At 43.7% G+C, this 25,663-nt stretch overlaps 1 protein-coding gene across 5 annotated transcripts in view; it reads left to right on the top strand.

Annotated features, from left to right (window-relative positions):
- Positions 1–1,570: 1,570 nt before the first annotated feature.
- Positions 1,571–25,663, top strand: part of PHF20L1 (PHD finger protein 20 like 1) — a 65,010-nt gene continuing 40,917 nt past the window's right edge. For 2 of the 5 annotated variants that reach the window (XM_082235545.1, XM_082235541.1), the window contains exons 1-6: positions 1,571–1,750; positions 4,546–4,659; positions 17,687–17,858; positions 18,059–18,143; positions 19,239–19,327; positions 23,955–24,017. In XM_082235545.1, the coding sequence (XP_082091671.1) occupies positions 4,577–4,659; positions 17,687–17,858; positions 18,059–18,143; positions 19,239–19,327; positions 23,955–24,017 (492 nt within the window). In that variant the 5' untranslated portion in view covers positions 1,571–1,750; positions 4,546–4,576. The remainder of the gene's footprint in view (positions 1,751–4,545; positions 4,660–17,686; positions 17,859–18,058; positions 18,144–19,238; positions 19,328–23,954; positions 24,018–25,663) is intronic. The other 3 variants (XM_082235542.1, XM_082235544.1, XM_082235543.1) reach the window with 2 other exon arrangements.

Below are 25,663 nucleotides of genomic sequence, written 5' to 3' on the forward strand. Positions count from 1 at the left end.
ATATTTTATTGTTGTATTTTAATCTTGTTTTTAAGTTGTATTCATTCAACTTGTTTTTATTATTGCTTGTTAGCCACCCTGACCCCGGCCTTGGCTGGGGAGGGCAGGGTATAAATAATAAGAAGAGTTTGGATTTGATATCCCACCTTTCACTCCCTTTAAGGAGTCTCAAAGCGGCTAACATTCTCTTTCCCCTTCCTCCCCCACAACAAACACTCTGTGAGGTGAGTGGGGCTGAGAGACTTCAAAGAAGTGTGACTGGCCCAAGGTCACCCAGCAGCTGCATGCGGAAGAGCGGAGACGCGAACCCGGTTCCCCAGATTACGAGTCTACCGCTCTTAACCACTACACCACACTGGCTCTCAATAAAAATTATTATTATTATTGGTATGAGCTTTCGTGTGCATGCACACTTCTTCACACGAAAGCTCATACCATTAACAAATTTAGTTGGTATCTAAGGTGCTACTGGAAGGAATTTTTAAAATCTTATTTCTACCTGTAAGTCACCTTGTTTTTTTGTGTTTTTTTTAAATATATTTATTAACTTTTCAAAATTTATACAAAAAAAAACAAAAATACAAAAAATACAAAAAATTAAAAACACATGTAATCCCACTCACTTGTTTTCTTTTAACTTATTTCTCGGACCTCCTCATACCTCCCCTTTTTGTATTCCAATTCAAATTATTCCTTCAGCAAATCCTCTTCCTTAATTTTCACTTAATTTTACACCTTTCTTTCTTCTTCTTTTTCCCCAATTATCTTAATCATTACAGCTAGTAACCACTTAAATTCAGTCCAACATCAATCTAACATTCACTAATTTTATAATATTTCCCAAGATAGTCCTTAAATTTCTTCCAATCTTCTTCCGCCATCTCTCTTCCCTGGTTTCGGATTCTGCCAGTCATTTCTGCCAGTCCTCTACCTGTAAGTCACCTTGAATCCCTGCCTAGGAAGGCAGGGTATAAATTAATCTATAATACAAATAGCGATGATGACAACTCCTCTTTAAAGCTTAGACGCTCGAGGACCTCAAGGTGCCTTTTGGCGAAAAGAAGCAACCGGCGGAGCTCCCTCGCCTGCAAATCCTCCTCGCCTGCGCGCAGAGCGGGAACCCGACCAGAGCTTGCAATCCGACGCCTCCGCACGAGGCTCCCAGGTCACGGCCAAAGAGGTCAGGGGAGAAGAGCGGCGTGGCCAGCCGCCACTCTCGGTTTCCTCTCGACCGCCTCTCCTTGAGTGGGGCGGCAAAAACTCCACCACTCACCGCCACCCTCCCCGAAAACACCTTGCGCCGTTCGCTTGCGCAGGCATTTATTGAAACAAAAACTAAAAACCAGCAACCCCCCCCCCCCATCTCTGGCTATGCCCGCATTCCGCAGCTTGCCCACCCTGCCTTCGATCGGCAGCCGGAAGTGTTTTATAGCACCTCAGCTGAGTGCGGTTGACCTGCCCGCTTTGGTTCTTTCCTCTTTCCCTCCCTCTGTCGGGTGGGAGGGTGGGTGCGTTGGCGTCACGTGACGGTGGCGGAAGGGGAGGGGAAGACGGCGTCGCGCAGCAGTGACGCAAGCGCGCCGTCGCTGGGACGCGAGAGGCGGGGCCGGGAGGAGACTGGCGATGGGTCCCGCTGAGGAGGAAGAAGCGGGTCGGAGGCGGCGGCGCTGCTGCTGCTGAGGGCCTTCCCTCCGGGGGAAGCGAGAAGGGACGCCGCGCTGCCCCGACGGGGCCTGGTAGCGGCCCGCGGGTAAGGACAGGCCGGAGCCGCCTCGCAGGCGGGCAGGCCCCGGAGCGCCGCCTCAGCTGCGGCCTCCGGTGGAGGAGAACCGAGGCCCGCGAAGGGGCTCCCCTTCGCCCGCAACCGCGCCAGGGACCTGCCCCGGAGGCGCCCGCGGGCAGGGGAGGCCGGCCGGCCGGGGCCGCGGAGCAGGGCCTTTCCGGTGGCGGCTCCTCCCGTCCACCAGAGAGCGAGGCGCTCTAGGCCCGCTCTCGCCCCTCAAGGGAGGCCGTGGGGTGGGGGGAGGCCGTGGGGTGGGTTTCGAGCCCGCAACTTACGCGGGAGGGAGAAGGAGGACGGGGGGTTTGCCCGGCCTGCCTCACAGGGTTGTTGTGGGGACGAAACGGAGAGCAGGGCCGCCTTGAGTTCCTTGGGGGAGAAAGGCGGCATAATATCAGCGCAGGCAATGAGGTGCTCTCCAAGAGGTCGCGCCTAAAGCCAAACGCTGCGTATAGTCAAAATGCACTGGGTTTTCTTCCCCTGGGACACCCTCACACCCTTTCCAGTTTCTCAATAAAGCATACAGTGGAATACCTCAGGTTGCATACGCTTCAGGTTACAGGCTCTGCTAACCCAGAAATAGTGCTCCCGGTTAAAAACTTTTTTTTTTTATAAAATTTTTATTAGTTTTACAAAAGTTTTTATAACAAACAAACATAAAAGAAAAACAGACAAACAAAGAAATATAATTTCAAAATATCCTTTCATAAACTTCTTTCCTCGGACTTCCCCATACCTCCCCTTTCTGCATCCTCATGTCCAAATTTTATAGCAACTTATAAATGTTTTTTCCCATCCTAATTCATCATAGTCCTTTCTTGGTCTAATCTTATATTACTGCAACCCTTTCTTTCTGTAAAATCTCGATTTTACGAGATTTCCCGGTTAAAAACTTTGCTTCAGGATGAGAACAGAAATCGTGCTCCGGCGGCAGCAGGAGGCCCCATTATCTAAAGTGGTGCTTCAGGTTAAGAACAGTTTCAGGTTAAGAGCGGACCTCTGGAACGAATGAAGTACTTAACCCGAGGTACCACTGTAATGCACACGAGTTAAACGAGTGCAAGTTGCAGGGTTACTGTAACCCGAGAGGACTTTGGTAAGACGGTGCCCTGAGCAAAGACAGAATTTGGTTTGTGTCCCCCCTTTCATTCTGCGCATGCCCTCAAGTGCCCTATGTGATAGTTTTGTCCCCCATTCGCCCTAAATGAATTCCACTCTTTGTTTAGGGAAGCCCCTCTGCACTGCTCTTTCTTAATTTGTATGCCATGTTCTACTATGTCAAAAGCAGTTTTTTGTTTTTAACTTAAAGATAGTTTTCGGGTTTTTTGAATAAATAAATGTTAAGTCGCTGGGATAGTTCCGGGACCCCCAAAAGTATTATTATTTTTTTGCATAAATATATATTTGTGGGAAATTTCATCTGGCCAGACGCTGTGTAGGTGGCCATGAATTTAGCCACATGCAATTGGAGTCGCAGCCAGAGATGTATTGGCAGTTATTAAAAACCGGGCAGGATCTCTATTAAAAAAAATTAAAATTAAAGTGTGCATTGTCACTTAACTCCACTGTTTCTAGCTTGGATGATTTTTGCACAAATTGACATAGGTAGAAAGCTAATGTCTGAAATATGGGCTAATTTATAAACATACACTGCTTTTTTCTAAAGCACATTTGGGACTTAAGTTCAAGTTGGTAGGGACTGTGGTTTTACTTTTTGTAGTGCTTAGGCCAAGGCAAGGGTGAGAATGTTACATTCAATAAAGAGTGGGGCTGTAGTCTTTCTTTTTTGAGGACAAGGATTATGGCTCAGGGTTACGATATTTTTCTTGCATGCAGAAAGTTCCAGGTTCGATTCCTGACTCCTGCTCCATCTCTGAAACCCTAGATAGCTACTGCCCATATATACAATATTGAACTAGATTGAGCAAATTTCTGACTCGGTATAAGACAACTTCCTATGTTCCTTGTGTCTAGAAGTCTTACCCTTAGTATCAACTGGGACCTGGAGATCACTGATTGCCATGAATCCTTAGGTAATGCATAGTGGAGTTTGGGTTCCTAGGAAAACTGGGTTCTGCTGACTGTTATGCTGGACCCTCTGAATCCAAGTTCCTACAGGATCTCCTGTGGTGGACTCAGAGGACTACAATACCTTCTGAGTGCTTGCACCATTCCACCTAAGTCATTGACACAGTAACAATTCAGTGAAAGATCTTGCTCAGAGATACATACATTTTAACTTTTGCCCGTTCTGTTGAGTTAAGTTCAACCTTCTGCCACGGGAACCCTTTCTGTGGCAAGCTGGTTTAATGTGTATGGGAATGTATATGCAGTAGATATCAAGCATTGGAAAGTTACATGTATCAGTTCTGAGGCCCCCTAAGCAGGCGAGGTTTGTGTTCTGCATTCAGTTTTCTGAATTGATAAAGATAATAACACCGTAGTGTAAACTCATGTGGTTTCCTGCTTTAAGAAATACACTAGTTAAGTGAGCATTACATGATTGCCCTATCACTAGCCATCAGACTTTAGGAACTAAACAGTGCTACAGTTTTGCAATCTGTCACCCACTCACCTTGCTGTAAGCCTCATTACTGTCTCTTCATCAGGACATTTGAGTAAACATGCATAAGATTATTCTTTTAGTGTTCAATCTGCTGCTTTTTTGAATGCGACCCAACTGTCTAAAGGACAAATACAGGAATATCACCTTAAACAATATTTTCTGTGGCAATAACACCTTTTCTTTCTTTTTCTTTCTACAGCTAAGAGGCGAGAGGGGTAGAAGCTGTCAAGATGAGCAGAAAGCCTCCAAATCGTCCTGGGATCACATTTGAGATCGGTGCTCGTTTGGAAGCACTTGATTACCTACAAAAATGGTATGGAAGTTGATGTTGGTGCCTGGTTTAGATCAGAAGTTATTTCACACGTGATGCATGATGGATGGGCCTTGAACTTCTGTTTTCATTTATATGCATTTTCATTCCTTGTTCATAAACTAACTTAAAATATAGTCACTTCTTCCAAAAAGAGTTGTTAAGGTACCAGGACAATTTGTGAAAGGAACTTGTTCAGAAAATAGTTCTTACAACTAAAATAAACCACAGGTTTACATGTTGGTTGATTGTTTGAAAGTGCATTGGTGGATTCTGGTGTCAAATGAATGTGTTTTATCTGTCCTATGAGAGATTCCTTACTAGCAATTCAGCAAATAACACCTTTATACCCTGACACTAGATAATAGGCAATATTTATGGATATGGACAATGATATTTGATAGGGTTGTATCTGGAATCATTAACTTGGTAGACTGAAGTTATTAGAGTTGCACTGAAGGTGGCATGTAGGGAGATTTGGAGCTGCCCTTGAAGATCACTTGGAAACTACAGCTGGTGAATAATAATGCTGTCTGTCTCCTAATGAAATATGGGAGATGAGTGGTTGTTCAGCCTGAGCTGTACCAGTTGCACTGGCTTTCTGCTTGTTTCCTAGCGCAATTTGTAGTCCTGGTTTTAACTCTTAAAACTAGACAGCCTGAGGCTCACAACCCATATATTTTGTTTCTCTGTGCCATCTGCAGTCTTCAGATCAGGTTCTACTTCAGTGTATTAGTTGAGGTCAATCACAGTGATTGCCCTGAGACTTCGGAATGTGTCCTCAACCCATGACAAATTTCCTTCCCTTTCTGCCTTTAGGAGGGGGTTGTTTGTTTATTTATTAAGATACTTTTAACATAGCTTCTCATAACATTGTTGAGGCAGTGTACAAAAAAACCCCTCACGTTAATAAAAAACACATTGCAATAAAATAGCTGTGGCTGTAAATTGGCAGAAAGTAAATAGATATTGGAACTAAGCAGCAGGAAAGGTCTGGTTTGCAGGACTTTCCTTATTTGTATAGTATAAAGGATTTGTTGATTTTCCTAGGGTTGAGTATGGAAACAGAGGTCATTAATAAAATCTACTTACATATATGTTAGATATTAGCGCTTTAGATTTTTTTCTTCAGTGTTACATTAACATCAAAGGGGTGTGTGTGCAGTCGGGGAAACAAGCATGGTAGGTCTGCCCCATCACAGTTTCCAGTGTTCTAATATATGTGGGGGATTAGTGGGAAGCTATCTCCCTGCTTCAGAGCTTCACCCTCCCAAGTAAGAGAGCAATGAGGGAGAGCTGGTGTGCTCCCTTTCTTAGCAAGTTGGCTCTGTTGAACGATGCCCGAAGAGGGCTATTTTGGTTTTTTATAAACCATTACTGATGTGCATCCCTTGGACTGCCATATTCTTGGGAGGCCCAAGTCACTTGGATGACACCTCGTCTTTTCTCCTCTTCCTATCCACAAGGTTGAAGCTCAGTGGTACAGCACCTCGCAGGTTCAATCCCTTGCATTTCCAGAGAGGGCTGGGAGAGACTGCTCTCTGAAACCCTGGAAATTTTGCCCCAGTCACCAAGGACAATACCAGGCTAGATGGAGCAGTGGCCTGACTTTGTATTAGGCAAATTCCTGTTCTCCATCTCCCTGTGTGACTTTAGAAGTAACCACATTTTGTTAATTATCTGTGGTAATATAGTGAATCGGGAGCGACAGTTTTATAGAAAGCGTCGTAAAAACCTATGGATAATTGCAGCCACTTGCATCACAAGGTAAAGTAGTAAAGAAAATCTATGTGATCTCAGGAATGTCCCTTGGATTACTTCAGAATTAAGCTGAAATATCACTGTGTTCTCTATCCGAAAATTCTTGAGATGCATTTAATTCCCTGACATAGAGCGAAGTGACTTTTGCGGGGAGTAAGAACATAATGCTTTGAAGTGACACAAGTAAGACATATATGAAATAAAGTTGGTTATTATGCACTCATGAGAGTTTACCTTTATGAAATATGTGGAACTTCTTAGTTATAGAGTTCTAATGCAGAAATATGCCTGGGCAGGTGGCATCTCGTAGATTGAGTGCCTTCGCCAGGCATCTTACCTGTTGCCCAGTTTGCTTTTTATTTTATTTTTTTTTGCACCAGTTTGAAGCCTTTTAATTTCCCAGGCACTCAAAGAAGTATTGTGGTTGTTTTATGGTTTCTGATGGATTATATTGATTGTAGTTGATGCTTTTGCAGTTTCATATTGATTTTATTGTTTTTGCTTAGTTTTTGCTGTTCTAAAAAGTACATGGAGTTGCGAGTTTTATGCCAATTGGTGTATTATAAATTTACTAAATAACTAATTATGTTGGTGTCTTTATCCTTTTGAAACAAAGTGGGAATGATATCGCTTCCTGAACAGTTTACCCCCTTGCCTTTAGTAATTTCTTCCATTGCATTGAGAAACAAATAGCATACTACATATTTGCTTATCCTTTACAGAAAGCTACTATAGACCTCTAGATACTCTAGATTTCCATTTGTTTCAGTTTTGTGATAGATTAATACACAGCTCATAGTTGGCATGGCATGTCGACCATGAGGGATTTGTTTATAGAGTTTTGTACCATAGAATCATAGAATCATAGAATCATAGAGTTGGAAGAGACCACAAGGGCCATCGAGTCCAACCCCCTGCCAATCAGGAAACACCATCAGAGCACTCCTGACATATGGTTGTCAAGCCTCTGCTTAAAGACCTCCAAAGTAGGAGACTCCACCACACTCAGCTTGCAAGTTGTGAACCACATCAGGCCCTTCCAAATTATTTAAATGCCTTGCAAAGGCTCTGCTTTCTCCTCCCATTTGCACCTTTCTATGCTTTTCTAAACCACAGAGCCCAGGGCTTGCCGATCAGAAGGTCAGCGGTTCGAATCCCCACGACGGGGTGAGCTCCCGTTGTTCGGTCCCAGCTCCTGCCCACCTAGCAGTTCGAAAGCACGTCAAAGTGCAAGTAGATAGATAGGTACCACTCTGGCGGGAAGGTAAATAGCGTTTCCATGCGCTGCTCTGGTTCGCCAGAAGCAGCCTAGTCATGCTGGCCACATGACCCAGAAAACTGTCTGCGGTCAAACACCAGCTCCCTCAGCCAGTAAAGCGAGATGAGCGCCGCAAACCCCAGAGTCGTCCGCGACTGGACCTAACGGTCAGGGGTACCTTTATGCTTTTCTAGCTTGCCTGCTCACATCACCAGTCTTGGATACTATGTTTTTCTACTGCAGGTTGTGTTCATGGCTGTCCACGCACGAGTGGAAAGGATGTCTGCTCATGCAACAGGACTTCACCTTCCTCTCCTTTCCCCTGCATACCTCCACACATCCTTAAAATTACTTTGGAGAGTTGAGGGGGATCCTCAGGGTTAGATTTTGGAGGCACATGTAGGACTGCAGGGGGAAGGAGTTCTCCTGCACAACCAGAAGTCCAGCCATGCAATATTGGATTCTGCCCTGCATGTGTGGACACGCCATCTAGGACATGCCATCTAGCTCAGTACATCAGGCTGGAATGTAGCTGTTATACCAGGGGTGCCCAAACAAAGGGGGCCAGATTTGATGAACTGAACATGCGTGAGGGCCATTGAGCTTTTTTTAGGATTTTACCCCAGGACATAGACTGTCACGGGGGCCGGATTAGGCCCCCAAAACGGACTTTGGACATGCCTATGTTACCCAGTTAATTTGAAGTGTTTCTGTAGAGTAGAGGGTTGTTGTGTTGAAGATCCTACTAAAAGTAAATCTGTTGGACATGAGCGCTTTTCGGTAGGAAAGGACCCATGGCCATAAATAATTTTGGATAGATTTCTCATACGCTTTCCTGTCGAAGGATCTTCTAGGGACAGTCAATTTTCCCTTGCTGTCCGTATTTTACTGTTCTAATTTTATGCTTTAGGTTATGATCGGTGTCATTTAAAAATTCTTAGACAGATGGAAGTTTCTACCTTTTTCTCTTTGCGTATCATCACAGAAGTACCCCCCCATCCTCTACAGTCCATTTCAAAAAGATTTGTTCCATTGTTAACGCTACAGCTTTGTAAGATGTATAATGGAGCTGGCATGAAAAGGTGCCTCTACCCTACCTTGTGGATGTCAGGGGTTCAGGAGCAGAGACGCAGGAAAGGGAGGAAACAGAGAGCGAGGGGGAGGAAGATGAAGGAAGGATGAGTGATGATGACGACCCGAGATCCCCGAGCCTTTCCAGTGAGTCAGAGGATTCCCAGAAAGGAGCCCCAGTGGTCAGAGCAAGGGGAGAAAGAAGGGGGACACCCCAGGAAGAAGGGGCCAGAGAGGAATCAGAGAGCAGCAGCTGGAAATCGGGACCAACGTGCCCAGCGGGGAGAAAGGGGACCAGGCATCAGGTTCCGGAGGCTTTCAGCAGGAGGGAGGACATGAGTCAGGGCCAGTCACGCCCACATCAGGGAGCGAGGAAACGGTTAAGAGGAAGGTAGAGGGTTGGGCGCGCGCGCCAAGTTCAAATGCAGCGGAAGCTGGCGCAGTAAGCAGCCCGGAGAGTGAGCCAGGTCCCAAAGCCCGCCGCAAGGAGGCAGAAGGCTCCGGGGGGTCTTCAGCCTCGGAAGAGTCAAGGAGGGAGGAGACCCAGGGGGGCAGAGGGACCCAGAGACGTAGAGAGAGACGTAGGAGGTGGAGCAAGGCTAGGGTATTAAGCTGGTGTGCAAGAGGCGGAGACTCAGACGGGTCTTCGTCGGTCTAGCGTAGAAGACGTAGAGCTGCACGCTGCAGTTCGGAAATGAAACCTGTAACTCAATAAAGACTCTTATAAAGTGGACGCTGGGTAGCGTGGTCCTATGTGAGCTGGGATCTGGTAGCAGCTCTGACAGGTGTCATTTAAAAATTCTTAGACAGATGGAAGTTTCTACCTTTTTCTCTTTGCATATCATCACAGAAGTACCCCCCCCATCCTCTACAGTCCATTTCAAAAAGATTTGTTCCATTGTTAACGCTACAGCTTTGTAAGATGTATAATGGAGCTGGCATGAAAAGGTGCCTCTACCCTACCTTGTGAATGAGAGGGAAAAGAGTTTGCTGTGTAGCCCACTAAAGATACTACTGTGTAAAAAAAAAGGGGGGGTGACACGAAATGTTGGGATTGAATTTACTTTGCTATGAAATTAAAACTGATAAGCCCAGTGTTGGACTTGCGATTCTTAGACTAGGAGCCAGTTCTTTTTGGTGTCTCTTTTATCTTTACAGTTTGTTTTTCTTTGATTATAATCCACATAGCACATTTTGTTTAAATTATAATCCACATAGCACATTTTGTTTAAAAAGGAAACATTAACGTAAAACAATTCAGTTAAACTAAATCCTTGCTTATTTACTAAGGTTGCTATCCTAACTTCACCTAGCTAGAAGTAGATCCCAGTGAATTCATTAGGATTTACTTTTGAGTAGATATGGTTAATACTGTGCTGTTAATATCTTGAATAGATATCTACATATTGCTTCCAAGAAAAAAAAAATCTGGTTTTCTCACATATCAGGTGAATGGAAGCTCCTATGCCCAAAGCCTCTTGCTTTTGTTTTCTCAAAATTTACTACTTTATTTGCTATTTTATTTATTTACTACTACTATCTATAGGTTGATTTTATTTTTATACTGAAGCATCAGCTAAACTTAGTTATGTGGTTTGAGTGATTCAGTCAACACCATCAGATTCTCTGGAGGTATAAGCCTCCTTTCCATCCCCACACTTTCTGATCTTGGAAAAAAATTGTGGAAACAGTACAGTGGAACCTCTGCTCACGTATGGAATCCGTTCCCAAGGTCTGTTCGTGAGTCAATCCATACTGTGATTAAAACTATGAGCCTTCCCAGACCTGCTGAAAGAGGTGGTTATTAAACCGCTTCTTAAAAAAACATATTTGGACCTGGTCAATATGGTCAGCTATCAACCATTCTCAAATTTTCCATCCTTGGGCAAGGTGATTGAGCGGGTGGTCGTTGAAAAACTCCTGGCACGCCTGGAGGATGCGGACTATTTGGATCCCTTCCAGTCGGGATTCAGGCCTTATCATGGGACTGAAACTGCCTTGGTCGTCCTGGTCGATGATCTCTGGCGGGTTAGGGTCACAGGTGTAAGCTGTTTCCTAGTTCTGCTGGATCTCTTAGCGGCCTTTGATACCGTTGACCGTGACATCCTTTTGAACTGTCTAGAGGAGCTGGGGGCACTGTTATGCAGTGTCCAGAAAGTGATGTTGGGGATGAGTGTTTGGACTCCTGGGCTCTCACTTGTGGGGTGCCTTAGGGCTCTGCCCTCTCCCCCATGCCTTTTAACATCTACATGAAGCTGCTGGGAGAGATCATTAAGGGGTTTGGGCTGGGTGTCCACCAGTATGCAGATGGTACCTAGTTCTACCTTTCCTTCAAATCAGAACCAGTGAGGGCACTAAAGGTCCTGTGTGAGTGTCTGGAGGCAGTTGGCAGATGGATGGTGGGTAACAGATTGAGGTTGAATCCTGACAAGACAGAAGTACTGTTCTTGGGGGACAGGGGGCTGATGGGTGGTGGGGACTCCCTGGTCCTGAACGGGGTAACCATGCCCCAAAGAACCAGGTGCACAGCCATTTGAGTCATTTTGGACTCACAGCTGTCGATGAAGGTGCAGGTCAATTCTGTGTTCAGGGCAGCTGTCTGCCAGCTCCATCTGGTACCCTACCTGCCCGCAGACTGTCTTGTCAGAGTGGTGCATGCCCTGGTGGGGCTACCTTTGAAGGTGACTTGGAAACTGCAATTAATCCAGAATGTGGCAGCTAGACTGGTGACTGGGAGTGCCTGCCGGGACCATATAACACCGGTCCTAAAGGATCTTCACTGGTTCCCAGTATATTTCTAAGCACAATTCAAAGTGTTGGTGCTGACCTTTAAAGTCCTAAATGGCCTTGGCCCAGTATACCTGAAGGAGCATCTCCACGCCCATCGCTTAGCCTGGACACTGAGGTCCTCCTCCAAGGGTCATCTGCTGGTTCCCTCACTGCAAGAAGTGAAATTACAGAGGGCCTTCTCAGTAGTGGCGCCCTCCCTTTGGAACGGCCTCCCTTCAGATGTCAAGGAAATAAACAAATATCTGACTTTTAGAAGGCATCTGAAGGCAGCCCTGTTTAGGGGACTTTTTAAGGACTGATGTTTTTATTATGTCTTTAGATATGTTGTAAGCCGCCCAGAGTGGCTGGAGAAACCCAGCCAGTTGGGCAGGGTATAAATAAATTATTATTATTATTATCATTAAGGAGAAGCACATCCTTAATGCAGTGCTACCCCAAACTCCAGCCATTAGCTCACTCTTGGTGACAAGAAGACAGAGTGTAGCAAGGCTCATACAGTACATGCATAAATAAAGTTGTTGATGAAATGGATGGGACACTGTTGATACATGAAAGCCCTGCCCTGTCTTTGGGAATAAGTGAAGGACAAGGGGAAAGGTAACATACCGTATCTTTTGCTCTATAAGACGCACCAGACCAAAAGATGCACCTAGTTTTTGGATGAGGAAAACAAGAAAAAATATATTCTGAATCTCAGAAGCCAGAACAGCAAGAGGGATCGCTGCGCAGTGAAAGCAGCAATCCCTCTTGCTGTTCTGGCTTTTGTGATAGCTGTGCAGCCTGCATTCGCTCCATAAGACGCACACACATTTCCCCTTACTTTTTAGGAGGGAAAAAGTGAGTCTTATAGAGCAAAAAATACGGTAATTCTGGATTCTCACTGTGTCCCAAAATGTTGTTGAACTACAGCTCCTGCCAGCCCAGCCAGCCTGACCATTGGTCTTGAACAGGGGTCAGCAAAGATTTTGAGGCTTCGGCTGGTTCACGATCCCGCAGAAGCCACGGTGGGCCAGAGTGTGTGCGTGCGCATTCACTCATGCGCAGACGCTATTTCCAGCACTCCTTCTGGCGCAGAGGAGGTGTGCACAGCTTCCCATTGGGTGCAGGAGCTTCCTGCAGCCAATGGGAAGCCAGCCAGTGTCGCGGAAGGCATTCCCCACTCTGCTCCATGCCGGTTTAGCGCAGTGCACGGGAGCGGGCGGCAGGGGTCCATGGGCCAGTTAAACGACCCCCATGGGCTGCTTGTGACCCATGGGCTTTAGGTTGCCGACCCCTGGTCTAGAATGATTTATAGTCCAACAGGCTCTGGAGGGCATCACATTATTTACTTCTATTCTACATAATTCCAGTGTAGAAGTGTTATTAGACCCAATATTATTTATTTATTTACTTGGATATTCATAAACCACATATAGGAAAGAAATTCCCCAAGCTGTGTATCTGTGCCCACTCATCCATTGAATATGTTAACAAGATGAGTGAAAAAACAGCCCCTTTGGATGCACAGGTGGAGCTATGTGTAGGATATAGTTGGTTTGTTAAGTATTTTTAGGCGGCGGGGGGGGGGGGGAATTTTCAACAGCAAAAAAATAGCTTCTCAAGATATTCCAGCAGCTGACTGGCAGTATGGAGGGTTGTTGGGTTTTTTTTTATAGTTTAAATGAATGAGGTCTAGTAAGATTGAATGGCATTTGTACACGGAGCAGGGAGTTATTGAAGTCTATGCCATGTTAGGGAATTGGGATGGCTAGATGTTGAGGCAGGGTGTGCTTGTTATCATTTATTTAATATATTTGTTTACCAGATTCCTGGATCTCTAAATTGTGATAAGTTAGGACGCAGTTTGGTTGTAACTTTTTCTGGCCAAGATTGTTGTAGTGCTTAGTTACCCCACCTGTAAAAGGGATAAAATGATTTATGCACTAGAAGGGTGGTTGCCTGAATAAATAACTGTTAAAGGAAGATAGTAAATAAATAATTGGCTTACTGTAAAATTTAAGAAGGCACAACTGAAATGTTCTATAGTGTAAAGTCTTGTATTCAGCCTTACATAAAGATAGGCTTATAGCTACTCTCCTGATTGCTTATGGTTTGTAAGACTCAGCACAGAGTAGCCAGGAAGATAAACTTAATTCATTTTCTTCTATTTGCAAGCCACATAGAGTTAACATTAGGGTGTGTTGGTACGTTGACTAGTAAAAGTCTTGTGGGGCAGTGGCAGTTGTGCACAAATCCTGACATACAACTTCATCTTTACAAAATGACATCTTAGTTGCTTTGTCTTTTTCCATCCTTGCTAATTTGATAGCTCAGAAGAGTCCTAACTACAGTGGTGCCCCGCAAGACGAATGCCTCGCAAGACGGAAAACTCGCTAGACGAAAGAGTTTTCCGTTTTGGAGGTGCTTCGCAAAACGAATCTCCTATGGGCTTGCTTCGCAAGACGAAAATGTCTTGCGAGTTCCTGCGGGTTTTTTTCTCCTTTCCCCCCCTTTTTCTAAGCCGCTAAGCTGCTTATCAGCTGATCCGATAAGCTGATAAGCCGCTAAAAGCTGCTAATAGCGCTAATAGCGCTAATCCTCTAATCCATCAATGGGCTTGCTTCGCAAGACAAAAAAACCGCTAGACGAAGAGAATCACAGAATGGATTCTTTTCGTCTTGTGAGGCACCACTGTACATCTCAATAGGCAACCTAAAATGCTGGGGTGGTGGTAGTTAGGGGAGGAAGTCCGAGTAACCTAAAGAGGCTGAGCCTTTTCACCTGTCCTCTCTCCATCTGCCATGGAGCCTGATATGCTGTTGCCTTGAAAGGGTGTTGGGAGAGAGACGAAGGAATATCAAGGGGCTATGCATGTTGTGGTTTGAAGGAAGCCACCTCCCCCCTTGATATAGCCTCCTTAGTGAAATAAATTTGTATATGATCTTGTTTGTGCTGTATTTTAGTTCTGTATTACACCACAGCCCTGTACATGTTTACTCAGAAAAAAGCCCCATACACTTCAGTGGGACTTACTCCCTGGTCAGTGTGTATGGGATTGATTCCATGGGTTTTTCCTCTGTCTCCTGATTAGTTTTCATTTGATATATATTTTTATATTGCTTTATTCTTGTTTTAGCTTGAGATTTCTTGATAGTATGTGTTGAATGAATGACATGTTTTTCTGGCTGCTGCTGATAAATATTAATATTTGTAATTGTTGGTTACGATTTGAATTGCATTGTCTGTATTGTTTATTGCTGCTGATGGTTCAGTAGGTTGTAAACCACTTTAGGCAATATCTTGTGGAACAGTAGCAGGCACATTTCACACACATTTGTAAAACATTCTTACTAACAAAAAGTAAAGGTTTTGCACTCACTACCTTTGATATTGATGCTATGTTGCATCAGATGTTGTGCAAGTATAAAAGATTTCCTTAAAACTAAGGAACTTTAGTCTTTAGTTCTACATACATGATGGATATGGAAGGAGATTACTCAAATATATGTATGTTTCAAGACATCATTGAGAAACTCCTTTTTATTGTCAGGGATGTTCAGCTTCGGGGTTTTTTTGCACCTCTGATTAATTTTTTTCAGAAAGTAGTATCTTAAGAAATGCTTTATGGAAATATTAGCACATCTTTGTGTAATTCTAAAAGTTTGCATAGGCAAAAAAGTAGAATTTGCATAATTCCCTAAGATACACAGGGCTGGTTCACACGTCCATGTTTGTCTGCTAATTAGCAGCTAAGATTTTGAACCCACTCCACTGAAAAATACTGCTGTAAAACCATTGAACCACATATTTTTACTTAAAATGTTAATGCTTTCTAGACAGCATGGTGGTTTAGCAAGGTTAATCTTCCACAATACTATTGCAACATTTCTGTTTCCATCTATTGCCAAGCATGTTTGTTTTTTTAACGGCTTTCTATGCTGTGGCTCCTTTTTTATGTACATACATACAGCTTATTAAGCTGAAATGTAAATGAACTTTCTACCCTGCACTCTTGTTTTCCTACGTCGCCTTCCACCCTCCTTTCTTAGTGCACTGTATACCTAATTGGGTAAATTAAGCTTAGTTTTCTGTTACGTCTGAACTGGTATTTTAACAGGGAGAAATGTAAAGTATTGCACTTGGGCAAAAAAAATGAGAGGCACAAATACAAGATGGGTGACACCTGGCTTGAGAGCAGTACATGTGAAAAGGATCTAGGAGTCTTGGTTGACCACAAACTTGACATGAGCCAACAGTGTGACGCAGCAGCTAAAAAAGCCAATGCAATTCTGGGCTGCATCAATAGGAGTATAGCATCTAGATCAAGGGAAGTAATAGTGCCACTGTATTCTGCTCTGGTCAGACCTCACCTGGAGTACTGTGTCCAGTTCTGGGCACCACAGTTCAAGAAGGACACTGACAAACTGGAATGTGTCCAGAGGAGGGCAACCAAAATGGTCAAAGGCCTGGAAACGATGCCTTATGAGGAACGGCTAAGGGAGCTGGGCATGTTTAGCCTGGAGAAGAGGAGGTTAAGGGGTGATATGATAGCCATGTTCAAATATATAAAAGGATGTCACATAGAGGAGGGAGAAAGGTTGTTTTCTGCTGCTCCAGAGAAGCGGACACAGAGCAATGGATCCAAACTACAAGAAAGAAGATTCCACCTAAACATTAGGAAGAACTTCCTGACAGTAAGAGCTGTTTGACAGTGGAATTTGCTGCCAAGGAGTGTGGTGGAGTCTCCTACTTTGGAGGTCTTTAAGCAGAGGCTTGACATCCATATGTCAGGAGTGCTCTGATGGTGTTTCCTGCTTGGCAGGGGGTTGGACTCGATGGCCCTTGTGGTCTCTTCCAACTCTATGATTCTATGGTAAACTATGGCTACTAGCTTTTGACAAATCAGGGTCTGAAATCAGAGTTTGGAATTGGTTTTAGGGCCTGGTGCTGAACCTGGTAACTATATTTTCCCAGTTCTCATGTAATGGGAAACTACCTAAGAACAGTCCTGTTGGATCAGATTTAAGGTCCATTTAGTTCAGCATCCTGTTCTCACAGTGGCCAATCAGATACCTATCAGAAGCCCTTAATCAGACACTGAGTATAACTGCACTCTTCCAGCTAGTGATTCCCACCAACAGGTGCCTGTACAGAGGCATACTGCCTCCATCTGTGGAGGTACCACATAACCATCACGGCTAGCCACCATTATGCTTAATTGAAGTACAGTCGTACCTTCGTTAATGAGTGCCTTGCAAATCGAACGTTTTGGCTCCCAAATGCCGCAAAACTGGAAGTGAGTGTTCCAGTTTGCGAACGTTCTTTGGAACCCGAATGTCCAATGGGGCTTTCGTGGCTTCCTGCAGCCAATCGGAAGCTACGCCTTGGTTTCTGAACGTTTTGGAAAACAAATGGACTTCTGGAACGGATTCTGTTCAACTTCTAAGGTACAAGTACAGTGAGTGAGGGCAGAGTGGAAAGATCCATTGATATGGCTTAATAACGCCACTGAACCATTGTAGCATTTTCCCACTGTTAGCACTGTATTTTGAATCTCTGATTCAAGCCATGGCCATATTTATGAGACTACGGCTATAGTCCTAACTCCACTTACCTTAGAGCAAGTCCCATTGAATAAAACAGGACTGACTTCTGAGTAGACATGGTTAGGATTGTGCTTTGTATGGGCTACACATATTTAGCTATTGCAGTCATCAGTGTTACAGCTACTCTGGCTGTGTTCTTGCTTTATTTAGTTGGATAGTTCTTTGGGGTGGAGAAATAAAAGAGATAGGGATAGGCTGTATTTGTTCTGCAACCATTTACCATTTCTTCTGCAACCATTTAGAGCTAACCTGTATAGCTAATTAGTGCATGTTTCTACCTGTAATTTCAGAAACTTTCTGATTGTACAAAAATGTTCTGAATATTTATGCTACCAGTAGTATTTTTGTTGGATGCATTTGATGGGGGTGCAACTGGTTGTGTAGATCCGGGATGTATGATGTATGATGCCTTCCATTTTGATTTACTGCAGTTTCAGCCTGAGCTCTCTTAACCATTCATATGGAAAACGATATGCGCAGCCAAACAAGCCTATGAGTCTTTAGTCCGTTGAAATACAGAGGTTATAACCTGCCAAAACAGCATCTTTTGTTTTGTTTCTTGAAGGTATCCTTCACGCATTGAGAAGATAGACTATGAAGAGGGGAAGATGCTTGTCCACTTTGAGCGCTGGAGTCATCGTTACGATGAATGGATTTATTGGGACAGCAATCGGTTGCGACCCCTTGAACGGCCATCGCTGAGGAAAGAGGGTCTGAAAGATGATGATGAATTTATTGTAAGTGTTTATTTCTCCCCTTATGAGAATATCTTCATATGGAAATCTTGGGTCATAATAATAAACACGCTTTCATGGAAAGCAGAGAAATAAGTAGATCTTCCATATAGTTTGTTCAGATATTTAAGTTCTCTATATGCTAGCATTGAATACATTTGCAGTCATGTTAACACACTATTTTCTTAAACCCTTTAAAACAGGATTTTCAACCTGGAGAAGAGGTTCTAGCTCGTTGGACAGACTGTCGATATTATCCTGCAAAGATTGAAGCAATTAACAAAGAAGGTATGTATAACTTAGCCTACTGGCTTGAACCAAAAGTTTATCTGGTCTACTGTTCCACTTCCACAAGTGCTTTGTTTTGTTTTTGCTTGAAGTCACTACATCCAATATTCATTGGCAGACATTATTTCCACCCCATATATACATGCAGCAATTGGACTTAGTCTGAAAATGGAGTGCGTCTTTGGTTAATCCTTCCCACCCTTTATGGAAGGTGACTGTTGTTAGCAGTTGCTGGCCCCAAATTTGTAATCAATTTAAGAACAGAATCCAAATAAAAGAAACGTGCTTTCATCTTTTTACATGAATGAATGTAAAATCCAGGTAATTTGTGATTGTACTCTGCAAATCTTATTTGGGTTGCATGTCTGAAAAGTTCAAGAATTCACAATTCTGGATTTGTCACGACTGGTTCATGCACAATGCTAAACCATGGTTTGCTTATCCCAAAGACAGTTAAACCATGGCTTCCTTCTCCCAAATGTCATTTCATTGCTGATCTTCCCTGTTTAATGCTGTTGTGATTTTGGTAATTGAAATTTCATTTCCTGAAATTTCATTTCATCGCTGATCTTGCCTCTTAAATGCTGCTGTAGTTTTGGCATATGTTGGATGCGGGTGGAACTGTGGTCTAAACCACTGAGCCTCTTGGGCTTGCTGATTAGAAGGTTGGCGGTTCAAATCCCCGTAACAGGGTGAGCTCCCGTTGCTTTGTCCCAGCTTCTGCCAACCTAGCAGTTCAAAAGCATACCAGTGCAAGTACTGTAGATAAATAGGTACCACTGTGGCGGGAAGGTAAATGGCATTTCCATGCACTCTAGCTTCTGTCATGGTGTCCCGTTGTGCCGGAAGCAGTTCAGTCCTTCTGGCCTCATGACCCGGAAAGCTGTCTGTGGACAAACGTGGCTCCCTTGGTCTGAAAGCGAGATGAGCGTCACAACCCCATCGTCAGCTTTGACTGGACTTAACCGTCCAGGGGTCCTTTACCTTTACCTTTTACCTTTAGTTTTGGTATAGCACCATGTGGCATCTTTGAGGTGGTGTGCTAATATGCAGCTTAAATTTTACTTCCCTATCTCCATATCATTCTTTTTCTAGGAACCTTTACTGTACAGTTTTACGATGGAGTGATTCGGTGTCTTAAACGAATGCATATAAAATCTATGCCAGAAGATGCCAAAGGTCAGGTAAGTGAACATCCATGTTAGATTATCACTACATATTATTTATTCATATACTGCTTAATGGCCAAAGCAGCTTCTAAGCGGTATAAATCCAATTGTGGAAAATATAAATCACACCCCTTCACTCTTTATTCATCTATCCACAGTGATCAGACCCTTCAGAGTCTGTACTTCCAGTTACTTGTTTGCCATCCACAGGTGGAAAGTGAGGAAACTATGTTATCCCACTAACCAACTATTAACCACTCTGGTTGAAATCTGCAAGGTGGTTAACATCAGACGATCCTTAAAATTTAGCATTTTGATTAGAAGGCTTCTTTCCTTACTTGCCATTGTGTGCCTTAAAAAAAGTTCCCAGTTTTCATGTGGAAAGCCATTGTTTCTTGCTAGGCAATTTCTGGCATTTGGTTCTCCTTGCTTATGCCTGGCATTTTCAGCAGGCAGATGGTTCTCACATATAGCTGTCACATGGGGAAGAAATCTCTGCCATGGTTCTACTTAGAATTCTTCATCTAGAAGAGTCAAGGAAGGAGCCTTCCAGCCTGCCACTTTTGCTCGGAGATTGCTAGGGAATACTAATCCTGAAGAGGATCTGATTTGTTGCTTGGTTTAGAAGTGTGCATGACATTGGTCCGCAGATACAGTATCCGCACAATATATTTCTCCTTCTTTGCTCTCCTTGGATTTCTGTTGCCTGTCATGGCAGATGTAGACACTAGGATATGTTCTAGTTGTGGTTATTGAAGTTTTGCTTACCTATGTAGAACTACAGTTTGCCAAGCACTGCCTGCACCAGAAGGTCTACACAGGCATTCAATAGTACAACAAGGTTTAGATTAGCTGTAGCCCACTGGTATAGAGCAGTCCCTTTTCTTTCCCTGTAATGCCCAGTTAAAAGATCATAACTGTGCAGGTAAAGAAAGACCTCTGTTTGAGACCTGTAAGAGCAGCTGCCAATCAGAGTACCGTATTTTTCGCTCTATAACACGCATCTGACCATAACACGCATGTAGTTTTTAGAGGAGGAAAACGAGGAAAAAATATTCTAAATGAAACAGTGGGTGTATGATTTTTATGGTTCATGCTGTGGCCACAGACATGTGATCTGACAGTGAGTTTGGGGTAGCCCAATGCAAAAATCCTGAGGATCCATGTGGATCCGTGCTTTGTAACCACGTTTTAAGTGGGGAGGGAAGGAAAAGAACTCAAGGGACAAGGAGCTTTTCCGCGGGGAGGAGGGAGGGAAAGAGCACTGTTGCTTTAAAGGTATACTTAAGGTATTTGCCCTGTGCCTGGGTTTTTTTTCCCCATTTAACAGTTTGCAGCCTTTTCCTTCTGCTCCTTGTTTTGAGGCGGAATAGATTTGAGCAAGTGAGGAGGACTTGGATTGCAGGGGATTCGCCATTAGCTGTGTAAAAGTGCTCCTCCTTGCAGCCTGAATGATAAGCAGCCACCAGCAGCAATAGAATGGAGCACAAAAAAGTGGTAGGGGCACTAGGACCCAGACAATGCTCAAATCTATCCTGCCTGAAAACAAGCTGCTCCATCCCAGCCGATCAGCTGAGGCGGGGGATTTGCGAAGTTTTCCCCTCTCCCTCATGCCCTCCCCAGCCTTTTTTTTTTTACTTCCTGGTTTTCACTGCGCTGGATCAGAGCTCGAGATTGGTTTTATTTTGCTGCTGGTTGCTTAAATTTTATCTTTCCTGCCGTCTCTCTGCAGCCTCATTGCTCTGTTTAGAGAGCGCGCAGACCTTTGCTAGCCTCTGTCCCTCCTCCCGTGTAAGCGGCTGCTGCCGGCTTGGCTGCTATGGCTCTCCTTCCCTCCCTCCCTCCTTCCTGGCTCCAGGTCGCTTTAAAGAAAGCAAAGTGAGAGCCTCGTAGAGCGTGTAAGTGGCTCCCGCTTTGCCTGACTGACGGCAGCCATGGCTCTGATCCGTGCATTTGCTCCGTAACACGCACAGGCATTTTCCTTTACTTTCTCGGAGCAAAAAAGTGCGTGTTTTGGAGCGAAATTTACGGTAAATAAAAATTGTGCCAGATAGATCAATGATATGACTTGACACGAGGCAGCTTTTTATCTTTGTATCTAGGTTTTGAACTTTGCCGGTACACTAAGAATGAACTGGGTTGTTGTTTTTTAATGTGGGCCTTCAAGACACTGTGGGATATTTCCCCAGGAAAGTGGAAATTTTGTCTGCTCAATTGCATAGCTACAGCAGTAGATACACAACATCTGAGTAGACATTGCTTGGAAAATAAGGACCAGTCTTCCTTGAGAAGGGTAGAGAGAACGATTCAGAGTTTGCATTCTGGGGTTTTTAATTTTTATTATTGGTTAGTGTTTTCTTGGTGACATTTTTAAGATGAGCAAAGCTAGATTCATTTTGTTTCTGAAGCAGAATTTCACTTTGTTTAAAACGAACTATCGGGCTGAGCTTTCCAATAAAATATGTCTTTGTAACAAGCAGAAAGTTAAACACCGTTCGTCATCGCCCATTTTTTGAGTACAACTGACTTTTTGCTCTGACATGATTAATGGAATGATGTCCATGCAGCCAAACTGCAAACCTAAAGTGGGCAAAGAAGGAATTTCCAGGTGTCTTTCAGATACAGTGTTTTTTAATGCATGCTAAAAAAGAGGAGAAAGCTAGAGGGTTCATACCTCTCACCTATGCTTTCTCTGCAGAATGGGGTCCCTTCTTAAGCATAACAGCACAGGATTGTCAAATGGTTGCCAGCAGTCCTGATGCAGGGACTTCCGTTTCATCAGGATTGGCTTGACTTAGCACAGAATGAGTCATGATGATGTGCAGTCTCCCCCAAGTCTTTCTCATATGTAAGGAAACACTTACAAGTTCTTTGAGTTATCCCTTAAGCAAAACTTTATGGCTATTTAGAAGTGTGAAGAGTGCCTCTGAGAAATTTTGTTAACACTTAGCAAAAGTCTCTTGGATTCTCAGGGCATTCCTGATCTGTTTTGTCTGTGGAGAAGCCTTCAAATTTCATTTTAGATGAAATTTGAGGAGCAACTGTACTACATCTCCATATTGGGAATAGCTTAGATGTTGCCCCCACTAGTCACTCACCCCCTCTTCAGCGGCTGGATCTCCTCTTAGATTCCCCGCAGTGAAGTGCTTGACGTTGGTGTCAGGTCTTGTGTTTTTAGGAATATAATACGGCACTTTCCCACAAAAAGATTGAAGCTTACTTGGCTTCCATCCAAAAGTGCCGCTGTTTCTCTGGGAGAAGTTCACCCAAACCAGCAGAGCGAATGGTGGTAGAGGCAGCAGCACTGAGCAGGGGGATGAGGTCAGAGTTGAGCAGCACCCATTTTGAGGCAGGATTCTGAAAATGTTCCATAGTTCAAACATCTCTTGAACATCACGGGATGTCAAAATAATAGGTCCTTGTATTTCACGTGCATCTGTGCATTGTAATGTTGGCTGCATTCCTCAGTTGTAGGTTGCGAACCATTGTCTTGGCAAACCGGTGTGGTACATTTGCATGGGCGCCCAATGCGTAACGCAGGAAAATAGCCACTCTTAGTTTTTGAAAACGTGTGGTCAAAACAAGGCTTTCTGTTCTCAAGAACGTGCTCCATCTTAGATGCACATGTGATCTGCACAGTGGTAGAGCCACCATCAATAAAAATGTTGTTTATGCGTAATGTGTTATCATCATAGAGCTGTGGGAAATTTTGAACGTGAAGTAAGCCTATATTGTAAAATAATGCAGGGTGCAACTAGCCATAGCAAAAAAGTTATTGAAGGAGTAGGACTTTTAAATGGTCCAACAGTGCAAAACTTGTATAAACGAAAGCCAGCAGGAGAAGTTGGACAGAATTCCTTTCAAATCATTTTGTGATGGAGCATTTCAGATAGATAAACGCAGCAAAATTTTGTTTTTGCTATGTTGTCAAAAATACTACTTTTCTGTCTACTATTTTCAACTTGCAGCTTCATATCATTTAGTTGCTATATGGAAATGAAATGGCAAATGTACCATCACTAGATACATTTGTGTCCAACAATATGTATGTATCCAACAGAAATGGGGGTTGGGGGTTGGAGCAAACTTGGTTGGGTGTAGTGTCTGAGCCTTTAAAACTGCATGCTCATGCATTTCAGTATTCACTTTTAGATTCCTCACCTATTTTCTCTCATTTCAATCTCAGAAATTGTCTTGCATTTGATTGAGAGCAACTACAGGAGTGATACAACAATATGCACATAGATATATAAGCTACCAATTAACAAAAATACTATGCGTTATTAAAATTTCTCTCTCTGTGTCACTTAATGTAGAAGTTGTAATACCTCGTATTAATTTTGCAGAAGAAAACATTATTCTTCCAGTAGTTTTCTATCATTGGGGTACTGTTGATTTTCTGACTTTGGTTGGCCCCAAACCATGACTGGTGGGCGCGGCAAAGTGAATTAACTGCATAGATTTTGCAGGTTATGTTCTTATTTAGAAAAAGATTTAAACTGTTGAGTTTGGAGGCAGATATTATTGAGGGAGGGATATGAGCTATTATGAAAGATGCACGGGAGTCTTCTGGTGGAGAGACGTTTATGATAACTTGTCTCTTTCTGTTTCCATGTTTGTGTTTTATCTTCGATATAATTAGGCGCGTGAGTGGCAGCAGATAGCGCCGGAGCTGAGATTAGTGACGGATAACGATCCACATGAAGTGAGTTTTGAGGGACTTGAAGGAGAGGGAGGGCACTTGGCACACAGGAAACGGAAGCTGAGGAGAAGCCATGAAAACCCGGTTATGCCAGGACCAGCAGAAGAGGTGACAGTAGGTGGAAAATGAGAGCTGTCAGAGAGGTGGGGCAGAGCTGTGTAGATCCTCAGAAGGTGAGAGCGAGCAGTCCAGTGTTGGTTCAGGTCTGCCCAGGATGGATGATGTTTCAGGTAGGCATAATGTTTCCAGCGAGAACGAAAGCTTCTTGTAGAGGACAAGCATCTGAAAGGTGACAATAAGGTAGCTATCTGTTACTGATGAAACTGTTGGTGGTGGAATGCTGCTCTCTGTTTTGCTTTCTCACTTGTAAAGCTGAAAGGTGGTTCTGAAATGTGCCTCTAGCAAAATTTGCTTAGACCACCATGGTGAAGTGAAACAGGCTTGGGCCTGGTCAGTGCCTGGGTGGAGGACCTTGGATCCGCATGCATGCCACCTTGTGCTCCTTAGTGGAAGAAAGGTGGGTTAGGAACGTAAGAAAACGAAATAAAGTAGTAGCTTTATCTTAAGACAAAGGAATTTTGTACAGCCTCTGAGGTTCTGAGATAGTGTTCATGGTTTCTGTGCCTTGCTTACACAGTTTCCTGCACTTTGATTCAACGGTAGCAGCTTTCAGATTTTGTAAGCAATCAAAATTATTACATGTAGCTCTTGGCTAGCTGTTTGGGTCACTGGAGATGTCTGGGATGGCGGAGGTAGGAAAGAGATGCTAAGTGGTTGGAGAAATAGATGATCTGGAGAAGTAGATGATCAATTTTGGGTGGTCAGATCATCCAAGCTTTGCAAATACCTGTCTGGAAGCTTGCAGGTTTGCACAATTCTTTACAGAGATTTGCTCCTCAAAAGGTATCTCCTTCCTTCCTTTGTGTGGTTGGTCTCCCATTCTGGCAGCACACAAACTCATTGTAACATTCAAGAGAAGTGTTGTGAATTCATTCTGCTTTTTGGCTACTCTGCCATACATAATTTTGTGTGCGTGTGTGCAGAAGGCAAATATTTTAATATGCAAGCACATTTCTGCAGATGCTTGCATTATAAAGGTACAGGTGCCAGAGGTCTGGCTTGTGGCTCCTTGCAGCTTTTAGAGGGGAAACTCTTTGCCCTGCATAATGCACCTCTTTTAAAATTCACAGTTGGGGGGAGCATCTAAATTATGAGCATATCTGAATACATTTAATTTTGGAGCACTGATTCTTAATACATAAGTGGGAAAAGCACGTGCAAGATCACTATCACCCACCAGCTGGAATTCCGGACAGTGTTATATAAGACATGACCTTTTCCCCTAGCCAGTGATAATGGAGTAGAAATGTCCCACAAACTTTCCCACTGCTGTGCTTTCATACAGAAAACAACCCATTTCAGAAAACTCATTGTTTCATAGGATTGTGCCGGAGTACTTCTCTACACAATGCATAGTTAAACAAGGCAATTCCCTCCCATGTGATGATAGCTACCAGCTTAGATGAATTTAAAAGGGAATTAGACAGATACATGAAAGATAAGGCTAGCAATGTCTACTAGCCATGACAACCATGTTTCCTATACTTCCTCTGAATACCTGTTTCTAGGAATCACAAGTGTGCAGCTGC

The sequence above is a fragment of the Podarcis vaucheri genome (genome assembly GCF_965113315.1).
Source record: "Podarcis vaucheri genome assembly, chromosome: 8".
In the NCBI taxonomy this organism is placed as follows: Eukaryota; Metazoa; Chordata; class Lepidosauria; order Squamata; family Lacertidae; genus Podarcis; species Podarcis vaucheri.